The sequence below is a fragment of the Pangasianodon hypophthalmus genome, chromosome 19 (assembly GCF_027358585.1).
Source record: "Pangasianodon hypophthalmus isolate fPanHyp1 chromosome 19, fPanHyp1.pri, whole genome shotgun sequence".
NCBI classification, from domain to species: domain Eukaryota; kingdom Metazoa; phylum Chordata; class Actinopteri; order Siluriformes; family Pangasiidae; genus Pangasianodon; species Pangasianodon hypophthalmus.
Window position 1 is genome coordinate 10,948,536 of NC_069728.1, and position 18,091 is coordinate 10,966,626.

The 18,091-nt window shown below is 39.9% G+C and overlaps 3 protein-coding genes across 4 annotated transcripts; all 3 read right to left on the reverse strand.

The window, feature by feature from the left end:
* Positions 1–42: 42 nt before the first annotated feature.
* On the reverse strand, positions 43–2,633 carry grem1a (gremlin 1a, DAN family BMP antagonist). The gene is made up of 2 exons (XM_026923388.3): positions 2,519–2,633; positions 43–2,064 (listed from the first exon to the last, which is right to left on the reverse strand). The coding sequence occupies exon 2, from the start codon at positions 2,062–2,064 to the stop codon at positions 1,528–1,530; it is 537 nt and encodes a 178-aa protein (XP_026779189.1). The 5' UTR covers positions 2,519–2,633; the 3' UTR covers positions 43–1,527.
* Positions 2,634–4,820: 2,187 nt separating this feature from the next.
* On the reverse strand, positions 4,821–10,321 carry LOC113531858 (neuroendocrine protein 7B2). 2 transcript variants are annotated; one of them, XM_026922791.3, is made up of 6 exons: positions 10,187–10,321; positions 9,547–9,735; positions 6,523–6,672; positions 6,074–6,186; positions 5,712–5,765; positions 4,821–5,125 (listed from the first exon to the last, which is right to left on the reverse strand). In XM_026922791.3, exons 2-6 carry the CDS (start codon positions 9,731–9,733, stop codon positions 5,015–5,017), a joined length of 615 nt encoding a protein of 204 aa, XP_026778592.1. In that variant the 5' UTR covers positions 9,734–9,735; positions 10,187–10,321; the 3' UTR covers positions 4,821–5,014. The 2 variants fall into 2 exon arrangements, with proteins under 2 accessions (XP_026778592.1, XP_053098199.1); XM_053242224.1 differs by lacking the exons at positions 9,547–9,735; positions 10,187–10,321 and adding an exon at positions 7,132–7,398.
* A 586-nt stretch (positions 10,322–10,907) lies between these two features.
* actc1a (actin alpha cardiac muscle 1a) lies at positions 10,908–14,195 on the reverse strand. Its single transcript, XM_026922788.3, has 9 exons — positions 14,054–14,195; positions 13,034–13,184; positions 12,774–12,902; positions 12,428–12,538; positions 12,229–12,313; positions 11,942–12,103; positions 11,555–11,746; positions 11,243–11,424; positions 10,908–11,155 (listed from the first exon to the last, which is right to left on the reverse strand). Exons 2-9 carry the CDS (start codon positions 13,160–13,162, stop codon positions 11,012–11,014), a joined length of 1,134 nt encoding a protein of 377 aa, XP_026778589.1. The 5' UTR covers positions 13,163–13,184; positions 14,054–14,195; the 3' UTR covers positions 10,908–11,011.
* Between the last annotated feature and the right edge of the window lie 3,896 nt (positions 14,196–18,091).

Below are 18,091 nucleotides of genomic sequence, written 5' to 3' on the forward strand. Positions count from 1 at the left end.
CCAGTCTCACTCCAGATTCCTCACAGCACACCCACAAATTGCTACAGACAACAAAAGATATCTTTATTTTGCATATTGAGTATATTGTATTTTTGGAACACTTGTATTGATGGATAAAACATTGAAATAAAATCACAGCATAAAAAAGTCATAGTCTCATGATATTTTACATAAAATAAACATTTGAACATGGAAATTCTGTTTAGCTTATCAATTTCAAAAGCTTTTATTTTAAAGATGCTGTTTGGGAAGGATGAATCAGATTTTAGTAGCAATGAGAGGTTTAGTTCAGAAATTCAAACATAAAACTGAAGGCAATAAATATCCATATTAATTAAAATAAAAAATACATTTTGTTTTTTCAGCATTCAGACTTATTACAATACATTATATACACAAATGAGTCTTTTCTTTTCATCATTCAGGAAGTGTTCATCCACATAGTGGAGACTGACAGGATTTTTCACTCATTGTTGGAATACTGTATATTTACATTTGATGAATACAAACTTTGCACACAAAACATGGCCCACATCTGTGTTACTAAACGCCACGCTTGTGCAACAGAAAGCATAGCATGCACTGCAAAACCCACCACACATTTTCATTCGAGAAAATGAAAATTCTTAAGGCTTGTTAGAGAACCAGACCACTGACTTTACGCCAGCTATGGTATTACCATTTACCATTTAAGAAATCCAAGCAGAAATGGCAGTAGCTACAGTGGCATAAGAGCATCCCAGCTGGAGGAATAAGTGGAACAGAATACCTAGGGCTCATTTCTCAAGGGACCTGGAACAGACTTTTGCATTTTCATAAAACTGCAAAAGGGCCCACAGAGGCTGCATTTGCACAGCGATCAGAATAATGTGAGGCCTGTGAGGGGAGCACCAATAGACCCCCATGATAAATAATGGTGGTAATTTCCTAAAAGACACTAATACTGCTGAATTAATATACTGGTTAAATTAATAGCCTGTGTTATGAACAGTCAGTGACTATTTTGCACAATTTGCTCTTTACATGTACACTTTCAGAAAAAAAGGCGGACTAAACTGTACCTTTCTTTTTTGCTGGGGTGATACCCTCAAGGGTGCACCATTTGTGTGTATCTTTTACCTAGAAAGGTGCATGTAGTGTAAAACTTTACTCCAAAATTATGAGCATTAGGTCCATAAATCATCAATCAACCATAAAACCATAAAGCTACACTATAGCCATGTTTCCAGATGAAAAATAGGTATTAAAAGTACAAAGACAGGTTCTTAAGGGCACCACTCCATCAACAAGAAAAGGGAGAGTTTAGTGTGAGCCTATTTTTTCTGAGAGTGTATTCAAGCTCCAGTCAGAGCTTAACTAAAAGCTGTTCTGGACACTGAAGTAAATCTACAGTATATCATGGACTGTATGTGTGTGTGTGTATGTGTGTGTGTGTGTGTGTGGGTGGGTGAGTGGGTGTGTTTGCGTGTGTGTGTGTAGTGTTACTAATCAGCCATATGGAAAAGAAAAAGCTTTTGGTGATCAGTATTAATCCAGGTCTATGGAAGTGCAGCGGCACTGTTTGACGCGCCGCACGCGTTTCCGTCTGATTCTCGGGATCTGACTCGGGCATATCAGCGTGTAAGTGACGATGGTGAACGTTTTTGGTTTGCAGAACGAGCAGGACTGGAAGGCGCTTTCTTCTTGGTAGACGTGCCGCGGAATGTAAAAGGAGTTGCACTGGCCGTAGCAGAAGCTGTTGATGATGGAGCGGCTGATGCAGCCCTCTTCCTGCAGCGTCTGCTTCAGCGGCTGCGTCTTGCACCAGTCCCGCTTCAGGTAGTGGCGCTCGGTCACATGCAGAGCCTCCTGGCTGGAGTCGAGCACCTCCTGGGCCGGCGCATGCGCAGACGTTCCCGTGGCGGCCCAGCTCGGCGCAGGCTGCGCTGTCTGCTCCCAGGAGTTTGCGCTGAGTTTAGTGTGATGAGGAACAGCGCCTTGAAATCCAGTGCTGCTCCAGCATTTCACACGACTGCAGAGTAGCCACAGACCCAGCACCACAGCAAACAATGCCTCTTTCGCCATCTGCTCATGTAAACAGGTACAGAAAGCAAAACTGCTTATACAGAAATATTAACCAGGTCTGGATATATATATATATTGATTGCACATACAATCCTCATTTCAGCTCCTAAAAAAAAACCTTAAAAAAATCCTATAATCTGTATAAATGCATAAAAACATCTGGCAAAAGGAATGTATTTTCTGTAAAATCATATAGGAGCAATACTCTTACCATTTTAATAATACATTTTACAACAACAACAACAGCAACAGCAATACTACTATTACTACTACTATTAATAATAATAATAATAATAATAATAATAATTTAGAAAGCTTAAACAAATCTGAACAATTCCCCTTCACATTTTCAGTTATTAGCTTCCAGTAAACTATATTCCAGTAAAAAATTAAAAACATTGGTGATGAACTTGAAAACACTTTTTCCATCAAGACTCTATAATTGTTTGTTTACCTTGTGAATTGCCAGTTGCAGGTCTTTTGCGTAAAGTGCAGTTCAGTCGGGATAATTGTATCTGTAGCCTTGAAAAACACAAAAGTAAAGTGAAGCTTCAGTATCCACAGCTCATATCGTGGCTGAGAGAAATTGCGAGGCGTTTTAAGTGAAAGTGGGCAGGAAGCAGAGGCAGCCCACGCCTTCCTCTCAGCCTGCCCCATGCAGCTCACTGATGCGCCTCTCACTCACTGCACTCCACTCCACTCCACACTCCACTCCACACTCCACTCCACACCCCACTCCACACTCCACTCCACACTCCACTCCACACTCCACTCCACACTCCACACTCCACACTCCACTCCACACTCCACTCCACACTCCACTCCACACTCCACACTCCACACTCCACACTCCACTCCACACTCCACACTCCACACTCCACACTCCACACTCCACTCCACACTCCACACTCCACTCTCCACACTCCACTCCACACTCCACACTCCACACTCCACTCCACACTCCACACTCCACTCCACACTCCACACTCCACACTCCACTCTCCACACTCCACTCCACTCCACACTCCACACTCCACACTCCACACTCCACTCCACACTCCACACTCCACACTCCACTCCACACTCCACACTCCACACTCCACTCACTGCACTCCACTCCACTCCACACTCCACACTCCACACTCCACTCCACACTCCACACTCCACACTCCACTACACACTCCACTCCACACTCCACTCTCCACTCTCCACACTCCACTCCACACTCCACACTCCACTCCACTCTCCACTCCACTGCACTCCACTCTCCACTCCACTCACGAGTCTCTGTGCTGTGATTCGTTTGTCGGGGCTGAATTTCCAGTGAGTCTCAGTTCCAGTATTCAGTTCATGTGCTGCATGTTTTGTGTTTTTCCTGCTCCAACACACCCTGAATCAATTCATGGCGGAGGATTCCAAAAGTTAGTTCAGTGAAGTGTCTGAGAAAACAGAAAACTGGAGAAAATTGTTAAAAATATGTTTTAAAAAAAATGTTGCCTCCTCAAATATATAAAGGCTCTACATGCAAGGACAAACAGTCAGGGATCTATATATATATATACACACACACACACACACATATATATATATATATATATATATATATATATATATATATATATATATGTGTGTGTGTGTGTGTGTGTGTGTGTGTGTGTGTGTGTGTGTGTGTGTACAGTACTGTGCGAAAGTCTTAGGCACCCTATTTTTTTTTTTAGTCCAAACTTTGTTATAGATTTTATTTTATGACTTCTAGGTTTTATTTTATTGTATGACTTCTACATTATTGATTCAGTACAAGAACATTTTAGATTTCCAATCTTTAGTTTTCCAGCAAATGTTACAGAAAAATGTTGCCAGTATGCCAGTAAAGAAAGCAGCCAGTAATGAAAGCAGCATATTACATAAGAGACACTTTTCAGACAAAAAAACATAATGAAGGCTGCTGGGTTTTGCTGCAAAAATAAGAAGCAAGTGTAACAGTCAAAGTCTCCAGAAGAACTGTGTCTGGTTCATTTACAGCTCATTTCCTTATAAAACTGCACAGATTGTACCTGAGACTACTATTGTTTTTTTTTTTTTTTTAAGCGAAGGATCGTCACACCAGATATTGACTTTGTTTCATTTATTACTGTTTACTGCTCTTTATAGCATTTTTTTTATTGTAGAAACATTTAATTTCTTTATTTTTGAAGGCATCTTTGCTCTACATCATTTCTTTGCATGTGCCCAAGACTTTTGCACAGTACTGTATATATATATATATATCAAACCAACACATACACAAACAATAAATCCACCCGAAACTGTCTGCTTTTCCTTGGTCATCTCATCATGATTTACTTTCCTAAGCCTTATATCACTGACTCACACCATTGCATTACTGACTGTAACAAACAGCTCATTTAAAGTTCAGATTTAAAATCCATTTCCATACCAATTGTTTAATCTCTTTTCCTTTCATAATACAAATGATTTGACATAAAAATATTAAGCAATGTTTTTTCCCCATAGATTTATAAAGCCACAACTATTGCATGGCGTAGAATACTAGAATGGCTAAACATGACTATACTGCATTGTAGTAATATACTGAAAAACAGATCAGAACAACTGGGGACTGAAACAGAAATGACAAATGTGATGTGATCAAGTAAAGGGGTCATCTCTGCATAACAAGTACCGGATGTGCCGTATTGAAAAAGATCATTACAACATTTTAGAAGAACTTTTTGAAAACACACACATCAAAAAAATTTGCACATGATCATGTTTGTTTTATTTAACTTTCTTAAAACAAAAAAAAATGTCACGCAAAAGTACATTTTAAGTGATCACTATCTTCAGTTTCATCAGTTTCATCTCATGATTCAGGTTTACTGGTTCTAATTTTAACATGCACTGATAGATACAACAACTCTATTAAACAACTGTTGTTATAATATTACATTCAGACTTGTCTTGTAGTGGTTTCCATTTCTTCCTCCTCTGGGAAATGTGGCACAGATTTCTTAGCCACCACATTGTCCAGTCTCTGTCCCATCAGATATGGATTGGTGCTCTGAAACAGAAAACAGAGGGGTGTCTGTCAGCTTTTTTCTTAACATGATACCAGCACAAACTTGTCGTGTGGGCAGGGGTGTTTTGGTTTTAAATTTTCATGGTATGATCACCCAGTCTAAAAATATCATGGTTTTGTGTTATGACTGTATTAATTTTTCGGTTAAAAAAACAAGCCTATAGTGAAAATTAAAGAAAAATTTGATTTTGGACAGAATTTTTGGACACAAGTCTCTCTGCACATTCTATTATATATAACAAAAATAGTTCTTTTTTAGAAAAACATGCCGTCCATAAAATCTCTTATATTATTAGTAGATATCATGTCATTATAAGCTGAAAGAGAGTGGTGTGAGGAAAGGCAGCACTCTGAGCAAATTTTGTGAAGTTTTTTTGGGAAGTTGCAGTAAGGCACATAAAGGGATGAAAACTGCTGGAGTAAGGAACTTGGGGAAAAAATGAACAGGTAAACATATAGAGTAATCCATCCGATCATACACCATGACTCCATAACAGCCCTATTAATGGTTCATATACATCTCACATATCGTTATATCAGGTAATGAAAGGTTAAGATTATAACAAACCCTTTTTCTTCTTTTTGGTCCTCCTTTCAGTTTTTCATACAACAGCTTTTTATTCTGGAAGCACAATCAAAACATCAAATGTCAGTGATTAGTAGAAAAAGTAACTTCTTACATTTTTTTCTCAACTAAAATAAAAATGGTTGGAATTAATCCTCCACTTCAAAATTCAATAAAACCAAAATTTAAAAGGTTAGAATTTTTTCTTTTTAACATAATCAATAAAGTTTTACTGATTTCAGTTAATATTCTCAAGCATATAAACTACGTTCCAGTTAGAGATTTGTGTTGTGCTCTTCCAAGACCAGATGTTAACCAGATGCTAATCTTGACTCTCTGTCCAAGTTATCCACGCTGTAACGCACCCATTTGGCCAGTGAGGGGTAGTCATGCTCTGGGTCAAAGAGGTGCTGGTGTTTCTGAAACTCTCGGCTGAACTCGGCTGTGTCTGGCGAATTCTCCAAGCACCCATCAACAGCTAAAAAACAACAAAAAAATCATCATGTCTGTTTAAGAAGAAAAGCTACATAGAAGAATAAGACATTCTGTGGATGTACAGGTTTAGTACTCTTGGCACACTTTGTATTTATTATAATAAATACAATTTATTTTATTTATTCCAACTTAGCATGATGGAGCAGAACAGTGAAAAAACTAAATGAAATTAAACTGATTATTACTGTGTGATGTCTTATTTGGTGAGTATATAATAATAATAATAATAATAATAATAATAATAATAATAATAATAATAATAATTTTCAAGCATAATATTTCAGTGGGATTTGGCAGGTGGTATTAGACTCATCTGTACCTGTTTTTCCCAGAGGGCATGGGTTAGGGGGATCAGGATATCCATGGTCCTGGCTGAAGTCTTTTGGGACATTGTCCCCAGTCAGTTCTGCAACAATATTAGGGATGTTCCCGTAGGGGCCAAGATGCTGAAGTCCCTCATGAGCACCACCTAGTGGAAACACACTTCCATAACTTAACACGCAGACAGAATTAACCACGTTTACAGCCAAAGACTAAGAAATTAGTCCCTCCAGAACATTCAGTTAACAAGGCACATTATACAACAGTTAGTTCCTGTCCACTAATTTGATTGCACAAGTGGAGTTCCAAGAGTGCTGATATTTAGTATAACAGCACCGGTACATTCCAGGGTTTGTAGGCCAGCAGTCTTGTGCCTGCAGGCTAATCACAGCCTTGCTGATATTCAGTATAACAGCACCCTTGCTCATGCAATATTGCTTAATTAAGCTGTGGGGTATAGTAGTAAAACATCCCTGATCAAACAGGCTTCATTTAAAGGAAGAAAACTACTAACATGCACAGACTACTTAACCTGATACACTATACATCACACCGCAAGCAAATTAGAAACAGCAAGTCACTCCTCGTGCAGAGAAATCTGACATACAACATAAAATCAGCCTATAAACAGATGATATTTTACTCTTCCCACAAAAGTCTTCATTTTCCATCATTTTTTCCCATTCTGTTGATGTGAGCATTAACTGAAGTTCTTGACCTTATGATTTTATGCACTGTGCTGCTGCCACATGATTGGTTAATTAGATAACTGCATGAATGAGCAGGTGTACAGGTGTTCCTAATAAATCGGTTGGCAAGTGAATATAGTATATGTGTCAAAGACAAAATCTTGATTGAAAGTATCTTGTCTCTGTTCTCCGTTCTCTCAGAAAGTGTTCCAAAATGCAAAAGTTTCATTTAAAAATGTTAGATCTAATTAGATCATTGTTGTTTTAAAATAACAGAGATCACAATAAATGTATAAATTAATCTCTGGAGCATACTTTTTCTCTTTGTTATTAAACCTTTTTTTAATATGATTGACCCTTATCATTTGGGGTTTCCAAAACATAATTAATTAATTCCTTCCCTTCTACATACACTTTACTTCCCATCATTCAGGTTTTTCACATCTTTCCATAAAATGTTGTTCCAGAACTGATGTTTTGGCCAACTCTCATCTGGTCTTCCTGTTTTTGAGGCGTATCAATGGTTTACATCTTGTAGTAAACCCTCTGTATTGACTCTGGTGAAGTCTTCTCTTGATTGTTGACCTTGGCACAGATACACCTACCTACTGGAGGGTGTTCTTTATCTGGTCAAATGTCATGAATCGGTTTTTCTTCACCAGGGAAAGAATTCTTCTCTCATCCACCACAGTTGTATTCATTGGTCTTCCAGGCCTTTTGGTGTTCCTGAGCTCAACAGTACATTCTTTCGTTTTAAGAAGTACCAAATAGTTGCTTTGGCCACACCTGATGTTTTTGTGATGTTTTTTTTTTTTGCATAATGATTGATTGCTTCAATGGCAGTGACAGCTCTTTGGACTTCATGTTGGGAGTTAGCAGCAACAGATTTCAAATGCAAATACCACCACTCTAAACTTTTTATGTGCTTAATTGTAAGTGAAATAATGAAGGAATAATACACACCTGGCCATGGAACATCCTGAGCAGCCAACAGTCTAATTCAATTCCTGTATACTGTTGTCAAAATATTTATGGACTTTAACAGTGCATGGTATTTTCTTGGCAAAACAATAAAGAAATGAGAAATGATTTTCAAGTTTTCTGTAAAAGTCTTTCTCCTGAAATTGTCTTCACAGTGAAATAAACATTTTAATTCTAACAACATCAAAAGAGTATTCATTCATTCATTCATTCATCTTCAGTATCCACTTTATCCTGGTCAGGCTGCGGTGGAGATTCAGCATGGCAGGAGAATTCACCCTGGATAGAATGCCAGTCCAGTCGCAGATCAAGAGTATTTTTTTTTTGTTTTATTAAGTTTGCAAGTTTATGCATATTTAATAATACAAACCTCATTTGCATGAATAAGTGTAATTTTTTAAAATAGCTCCAATGCAAAAATTAGTTGCAAAGACTGAAGATGTTTACTGAAGGTGTCTTTTGTTTTTTTTTATGACCCTATTCACCCACATTGTCTTGCCTTAAGAAATGTTTCCTATAAAAAAAATTATGAGTTATTTCTTTTTATAATATAATGGTCAATACTTGGACACATCTAGTCTTTGACTTAAATTAAATGAGCTCAACAGAACGGTATGGTTTAACAGGCCTATAAACAGGGCCTATTGACAGTGATTGTTATTACAGTATATTTATTTATATACTTAGAATATTATAATGTTCATTGTTAACCCTACAGTTGCGTATGTGTGAGTGAGTGTGTGTAGGTGGGTGGGTGTGAGTGAGTGTGTGAGTGAGTGTGTGTGTATGTGTGTGTGAGTAAGTGTGTGCGTGCGTGCGCGTGCATGAGTGTGCGTGAGTGTGTGTGGGTGAGTGTGTGTGAGTGTGTGTGTGTGTGTGGGTGAGTGAGTGAGTGTGTGTGGGTGGGTGAGTGAGTGAGTGTGCGTGTGTGAGTGAGTGTGTGTGTGTGTGTGTGTGTGGGTGGGTGAGTGAGTGAGTGTGCGTGTGTGAGTGAGTGTGTGTGAGTGTGTGTGAGTGTGTGTGTGTGGGTGAGTGAGTGAGTGTGTGTGGGTGGGTGGGTGAGTGAGTGAGTGTGCGTGTGTGAGTGAGTGTGTGTGAGTGTGTGTGTGAGTGAGTGTGCATGTGTGAGTGAGTGTGTGTGTTTGAGTGAGTGTGCGTGTGCGTGAGTGTGTGTGGGTGAGTGTGTGTGTGTGTGGGTGAGTGTGTGTGAGTGTGTGTGTGTGAGTGAGTGTGTGTGTGTGTGTGTGTGTGTGTGAGTGTGTGTGTTTGAGTGAGTGTGTGTGAGTGTGTGTGTGTGTGTGTGTGAGTGAGTGTGTTTGAGTGAGTGTGTGTGTGTGTGTGTGTGTGTTTACCCTGGATGCTGAGCGGGCCTGCTACATTAGCAGCTTGGTGAGCAGTGAACTCCTCGCGGGGTCGCGCGATGCCGAGCTGCTCCATCACCCCGTGCAGAAGCCGCTCAATGTCCGCGTCAGCGCGCGCGCTCCGCCCGCACACCAGCGCCGCCATGCTCAACACCAGCGCCCACACCACCGAGCCCATCACTGCACCCAGCACCATGCACACAGCAAACAGCACGCGAACAAACCACAGGCTCGATCACAACATGCCCATTTTACTGGTAACCTGCCGATCTAGCTACATTTCTATCCCTGAAATCTAAAGTCTGATCTGTTTTGTTATGATTCAAAAGACACTTTCTTTTCAACAGCACACAAACAATACAAATGCACATTTTCCCGTGTGTCAGACTGCATCTATTGTTATTTTCTCAAACATATGTTACATTTTAGTCTGAAGCAGACATGCAATATGAGAATGTACACCGCAGTGTTGACGACATTGCTTTCCTCCCATCCTGCTCCACCTTCAGCAAACAGGAGCCGAGGAAAGCTACCCAAGCGCGATGTTTCCCCTTTCTCTAAAGATCAAAACGACGATTGGGATTTGTGCTTGTTAAAAGAAGCCTGTATGAGAGGAAAAATAAGACCTTACCGTGTAATGTGTATCAGTGAAATGGCTATGAGGATGAGGAGAGACGCTCTTCCTCCTCTCTTCCGGAATAATGCGCTGTTGCTAAGCGACCGAGCTCATCTCCTCAGCCCGCAGTGCAAAGGACGCAAGGCCTGCAACTGCCCCTGTTTTCACTCATCTTTATTCTTACGAAGTTCCTTACATTACTCAAATAAACCGTATTTTAACAGAAAAACCACACAGATCATGCATTATAAACATATAAGCTTATAGAAATATTCTACATTAAAAGTGCATAAAACATGAACACTTATATTGCATTCCCTGGTGAAAAATACAGCTTGGTCTGACCAAAACTGGTAAGTTATACTAGTTTCCTTAATACTTATTATCATGGTCAGGGTCATGGTGGCTCTCCAGGCACAAAGCAGGAGAATATTCACCCCAGATGGGACACCAGACCGTTGCAGAGAACCATACACACACACACACACACACACTCACATTGACACTTAGTCCTGCAAAATGGACAGGGAGTGGAAACCTAGAAAACCCAGACGAAACCCATGTGAGCGTGGGGAAATTATGCAATACTCCACACAGTCACCCAAGCTCAGGATAAAACCGGGGACCCTGGAGCTGTGACATGGCAATGCTACCTGCTGCACTGATCTTGCAAACTTTTTTTTCTAAAATGTTTTTAAACACCTTTTCATCAACAAAAGACCACGAGAAACTTGAATACTGTTACAGGTAATTAACTTTATTACAATAGAACATGTATATACAGTAATCGAAACAGTACAAATGCAGACAGGGGGAGAGCTGGACAGATAGGATAGGCGTTTAGAAGCATTTCCTGTGGACAATGGAGGGGCCAGCCTCGTCATATTCCTGCTTGCTGATCCACATCTGCTGGAAGGTGGACAGGGAAGCCAGGATGGAGCCACCGATCCAGACAGAGTACTTACGCTCAGGGGGAGCAATGATCTGGAAATAGGAAGAAACATCATCAGAGTGTGCACAGAACAGGTTCAGACTGGTTTTCTGGCTTCATTCAGTCACTTGATCTCTTACCTTGATCTTCATGGTGCTGGGGGCCAGAGCAGTGATCTCCTTCTGCATGCGGTCAGCAATACCAGGGTACATGGTGGTACCACCAGACAGGACGTTGTTGGCGTACAGGTCCTTGCGGATGTCAATGTCGCACTTCATGATGCTGTTGTAGGCAGTCTCATGGATACCAGCAGACTCCATACCTGTGAGGTAAATGCACATCAGTAAAGCATGTAGTTAACCTGGATGAAATGTTGTACTGGGCTTAGTAAGCATGTCAACAGCAGAGGGCAGAGTGGGACAAAATGAGTGCACTGTAGAAGCAAGACACACCAATGAAGGAAGGCTGGAAGAGGGTCTCGGGGCAACGGAAACGCTCGTTGCCAATGGTGATGACCTGGCCGTCGGGCAACTCGTAGGATTTCTCCAGGGAGGAGGATGATGCAGCGGTGGCCATCTCATTCTCAAAGTCCAGAGCGACATAGCACAGCTTCTCCTTGATGTCACGCACAATCTCACGCTCAGCTATGGAGGGCATATTTTAGTGAGAAACTACACAAGTTCAGCTAATGAAGGCAATACTGATGTTTAGTAAATTAGTCTATTCCAATAAACTATTCTAAGGTATGTTACTAATCATTCTTCATAAATATTCTTATGTTTTGACTTAATTTGAAGAGAATAATTAGAATTTGTTAAAATTCTGTTAACTATACCAACCAGTGGTCACAAAAGAGTAGCCACGCTCAGTCAGGATCTTCATCAGGTAGTCAGTCAGGTCACGACCAGCCAGGTCCAGACGCATGATGGCGTGGGGGAGAGCATAACCCTCATAGATGGGGACATTGTGGGTCACACCATCACCAGAGTCCAGCACAATACCTGTGAAGCAGTGGAAAAGAGTGTACATCTCATGTCAATATACGAACAGATAATAATAATAATAATAATAATAATAATAATAATAAGGGCTTTATTTTTCAGGGATTATTTCTGGAGATACTGACCAGTGGTACGGCCAGAGGCATACAGGGACAGCACAGCCTGGATGGCCACATACATGGCTGGGACATTGAAGGTCTCAAACATGATCTATAACAAATGGGATGTTGGTCATTTAGAGTAGAATTTAAAGTGAAGCATGAGTGTCAAAAGTCTATTTGAAGGTGAAGGTGGGTTATAGTGTACTCTGTACTCTCTACTGACCTGGGTCATCTTCTCCCTGTTGGCCTTGGGGTTGAGGGGGGCCTCAGTGAGCAGTGTAGGGTGCTCCTCAGGGGCCACACGCAGCTCATTGTAGAAGGTGTGGTGCCAGATCTGAGACAAAGGTAAAAAAATAAATAAATAAAATTTGTAAAAACTTGCCATGCATTTAGCTAAGACTGGCAGAATGCATAAATTATATTCCTCCATTGTCATTATTAGTAATTAGAAAGTCTACTACCAATACCCAAAACAAATAGAAGAGCTATTGTGTTATTAATTAATTCTGATTTGTTATAATAATTAGTCAGTGTTTGTGTCTTGAGGTCTTTGACTAACTGACACTCACCTTCTCCATATCGTCCCAGTTGGTGATGATACCGTGCTCAATGGGGTACTTCAGAGTCAGGATACCTCTCTTGCTCTGGGCCTCATCTCCAACGTAGCTGTCCTTCTGACCCATACCCACCATCACACCCTGTTGGGAGAAGTCATCCATCAGGAATCACTGAGTCTTTTGCTCTTTAATACAGGCAAGCATGAGTCAGTGTTTCAATATGTACTTTTGAGTGTATGTTTTTGCTGCATTGTGTTGTGCATTTGACTTACCTGGTGACGGGGTCTTCCAACGATGGAAGGGAAGACGGCACGGGGAGCGTCATCACCGGCAAACCCAGCCTTGACCAAACCAGAGCCGTTGTCGCACACGAGGGCGGTGGTCTCGTCGTCGTCACACATGATTGTTTTTTTCTGGGTTGGTCTATAAAGAAATAAATAACAGTAAGTATATGGTATTCTCACCACTATCACTGTATCTCCTTTTGGGGAAGCCTGTTTCTTTAGTGTACACAGGACAACCTGAATAAAGTTTTACATATGCTACACAAAGTAATTTAAAAAAAATGACTAAAAACAAATTAAAGTAAAAAAAAAGTCAAATACATCAATAAAAGTGGAAAATTTCGGCTGCATTGTCCAGTCAAGCATCACGATTTCATCATTAAGCAGAATACTGTTTTAAGCATTAGTTCGTGTAATCACAAATAGGTTGACCTGCAGAGTCCCCTTATCTGAAGCTATTTCACAAATGAAGGAGCTTGTCAGCTGATGAGTGACAGCAGGGTCCTGGCTCAGCTTTCTACACATAGTAACTCTTCTCCACAACCATTAATTCCCTTTGCTTCACTGGCCAACAGACTCCATTTCTTTTTTTTGTGTGTGTGTGTGTGTGTGGTTTGTTTGGTTTTTTGGTTTTGTTTTGTTCTGTTTCTTTGATATACCTGAATTGAACGCTTGAATTTAATTTCTCTTTTCGACATTTATGGATTTTAACTGGTTGTCAAAACAGCCAAAAGAACAGCTTCAACCAACAGACTTAACTTTTCCTTTCAGACTTCTTACTGAATATTTCTAGAAAATGAAATCAAACTTGGCTTCCTACAGAAGATGAGTTTCCCACCAAATTTCACTACCTGTCTTCATAAGCAGAGATGCTTAGTTATGTGATCAAATAATAAAAATGAGAGTTGATCCATCTTCACCATGTAAATCTCTAAGTTTTGTATCCTAACCCTGTTCATCTCCCTCTTCCCTGTGGTAGTCCATGAAAATAAAACACAAGGCACTTACCAAGCTGTACTGGAAGACTGGAGTTTCCACTGGGACAGAGGGTGAGTGTGAGGGATGCTCCTTAAATATAGCAGGGGGCCGGGGGCCAGGGGCGGGCTCAAGTATTCACACAAGCCTAAATAAGAGCTGTTGAAAAATGGCCCACTAGTAAGGGAATGCAGTACCCGATCTTCAGTGACAGGAATCTACTAAAATGGAATGGTGATTTTTAGGAGTGGAGAGTCCCTCCCTGTGGCAGAATTGGTGCCTTTATTTGCCTGTAAAACTTGAGAAGACTGTAGTACTTAGCCTACACTATTCCCAGTTCATTCATTTAAATTATTGTTAGTCAAGAGATGTTAGTTAAGAGTTAAACATGGTGTTATTAGTGGTTTAATTATGTATTGTATGAAAAAAATTATATATTTCAGCATTTCAATGTTCCAATCACAGAAGTTGTATGAGTGTATTTTTATTAAAATATAATGGATCAGCCTATGTAGTGTTTAATAATCATGACAGGTTTTTTTATCCATGTTATAATATATATAAGTTTCAATCTGCATATTTGCATTGGTGCCGATAGGGTTATGATGCAATCTCATGTACACTACTCAAATGTTGCATAAATAAACAAGCCTAATATTGCAGTCACTGTTTCAATTCAAATTTAACAATGGACAATTTCACAAAGCAGCTTTATAGAAATCCAGATATAACATTTTAGTTTAAATTTTGTCCGTTCATATGAAAATATGAAGTGGGAGTGAGAGGAGATTTGCTGTAATGATAAATGTTTCAGGTCTAGTTAAGGAACCAGCCAAGGGAGCAAATGCATAGCGCTGTGCAGTGCTTCCTATGGCATGTGTGATGGGGCCCAAAACATGCCAGACAGCTGAGGTGGGGTTTAGGTGGCTGAATGGAAGGGGATGGATGAAGATCTCTGTCCCTCCTTCACAACTGTTTTCTGGACAGCGTGGAGCTGCTGCATTCTGATTGGCTCTGCCGTGTCCTTTTAAGGCCATGGCGTGTAACAGGTGTCCTTGGGTGCACATTAACGAAGCTCTTGACCACTGTCAGCTCCTTATTCGTCAGCAGTCTCTCCTTGCTAAACCCTATGAGGAAAAGATACAGGCTTTTTTGCTCTATTTAGAGTGTGAGACTTTACAAGACTGCATACCATGGATTCCATATTATATTTTAAAGAAATATTGAATTTTACAAAATATTTTATATATATAAAATAATATTATATATATATATTTAGGCTTCACTTCTTAACTTGAATAATACATACTGAAGATTAATCATCACACATCGAAGTAATCACAGATAGTCAATTTTGCAAAATAAAGCAAATGATGGTCCATGTATTTGAGATAATCCTTCATAATCAAGGACTTTTTTAGTGTTAGTCTCTCTATATCGCAGAGGTTCCCAGAACGTTGTTGTCATTAATATGCCATTGATTAATGCCAGATAAAAGACTATGGTCTCAAGCCTATATTTTAACATTGATTAATTCTAATTAGCTTAATTGTGTGATGTGCCTTTACGCAGTGCTATTGAAATGGACCAGAGTTATTCAATAGACTTGTGTTCCATCGGGCTGTGCCATAGTCGGATTATGTGTGACACAAAGTCTCATCCTCTGGTTTAGAGGCACTATACTTAGAACATTTTCACACTAGATACACAGATAGATAGTGAGCACAATCCTCGAGGATTCCCTTGAACTCGAAGTGATAATGACACATCAGAATAGCTCTGATCAGGCTCCGTGTGGCTGATGATATTCAGAACGATACCACAGGCATCGGGTTCATTTTTAACATGGCTGCTGTGTAAATATGTTAGACAGAAGTTTCCTCCATATATGTGATGTAAGATTCAAGACATGTAAAAGCAAATGTTGGCATTATATGTGCATGTATGTTTATTAACGTGTCCTTTTAAATATTTTGCACAGTGAATAAAGTAAGATCTTGGGGGCTTTGTTTACTAGATTGTGAGCTATAAATATCTTGAATAGTCTGTTGTTCTGAAGTGGAATAAGTGGTCTACAGCATGAGTGCATTTGGGGGAACTGAGGTCCTTAAAAGGGCATGTATGGGGTGTTAGATTGTTTAAAACAGCTGCTCTTCCTGCCCTACCAGACCCTAATCTGAAACGCGGCAGTTGTTGGTGACAAATGGATTTTTAACATTTATAGAGTTAGAGGCAATGGTTTGTTGACCAACTTGTTTGTGACTCTGTCTTGAGGTGGGCTGCAATCAGTGGGGCATTTAAATGACTTGCATAAGTATTCACCCCCTTGAAATTTTCCACATTGTAACCTCTCTAGTGGACTTAATTGAGACTTATGAATCTATACAAAATAGTCCATAATATTGAATTGGGAGGAAAAAAATCACCATATTTCACAGAAGTATTAAAAATAAAAATAATAATACAAATAAAAAACTTAAACGTTGGGATGGAATAAGTGTTCACCTCCACTGGTGTGAAAGCCCTAAATTAGTGCTGGTGCAACCAAGTCACACAATTAGTTGAGTAGATTCCATCTGTGTGCAAATAAATCATTATATGATTTCAATATAAATACACCTGTTCCTGGAAGGCCCCGGAGTTTGTTAGAGGACACACCTAAACAAACAATATGAAGACCAATGAGCTCTCAAAACCAATGAGCTCTCTTAACTTATGGCAAGGATTGTATTTTAAAATGAGTCAGACACAGAAATCAGTTGAACTGAGCTATTGTGACCACACGAACCTGAGCATAGCCCTGCCCCAATCACACACCCACACACACTTGTTGTTATAATAACCTCCGCTCGTCCTGGAAGGCTTTCCACTAGATTTTGGACGTGGCTGTGGGATTTGTGTTCATTCAGCCACAAAAGCAGGGGACAGTGGTGGCTCAGAGGTTAAGGCTCTGGGTTACTGATCAGAGGTCGGGAGTTGCCACTATTGCTTGCCCTTGAGCAAGGCCCTTAACCGTCTCTGCTCCAGGGGTGCTGTATCATGACTGACTCTGAGCTCTGACCCCAGATTTCTAACAAGCTGGGATATACAAAGAAAAGAATTTCACTGTGCTGTAATGTATATGTGATGGTTGGGCACTGATGTTGTGCAAGAAGGCCTGTGGTGCAGTCTGTGTTCATCCCAAAGGTGTTCAGTGGGGTTGAGGTCAGGGTTCTGTGCAGGAAACTCGAGTTCTTCCACTCCAACCTTGGCAAATAATGCGTTCAATTTGTGCACAAGGACAAATTGTCATGCTGGAACAGGTTTAGTTCCAGTGAAGGGAAATGGTAATGCTACAACACACAAAGACATTTGTGGGCAACAGTTTGGGAAAGGCCTGTGTGATATCAGATGTCCTCTAACTTTTGGCCATATAGTGTATATTTGTCTTATTGTTTTGTAACAAATGAATGAGCTTACAAATAAATCAATAATTTCATTAATCAGTCAATAAATCATTTAGATTTTAGTGTCTGCAATGTTGTGCTTAGTATTGTAATTATTATAATATTATAATAGTTCTTTAATCTCTATTATCTAAAAATATTTTGCTGTGCAGCTGCACAGAACCTGACATACACTGCTACCCAATATAGTTTACTATGCTACTAGCGTAAACCCAAATCATTTATATACATTCCCTGTTTTGTGTCATCACCAGTGACATATGGTCTCAACAAGGTCTATTGTGTGTGTCGTTGTGTCAGCTGAAGCAGCTGTCATCAGAAGCATAAACTTTAAGGATGACACAATGCTGACAGGCATGCTAATCAGGAATTTCCATATAAATATTCCTCATTATAGTGCAGTCAGTTACTGCACACACAGGGTCGGACACGCTGGCTCCAGAACAAGACCTCTCACTTATGATTTGTAGCCAATGGCATTGTGCTGCCTGTTAAACGTAGTGCTGTAACTCACACTTACAACTTCTTTCAAGCCATTCCACCTTCCATCAGTGTAAAACAGACGACAGAAAATGGCATCAAAACAGTATATTACTGTGCAGAAAAAAGTCTTTAAATAGCTATT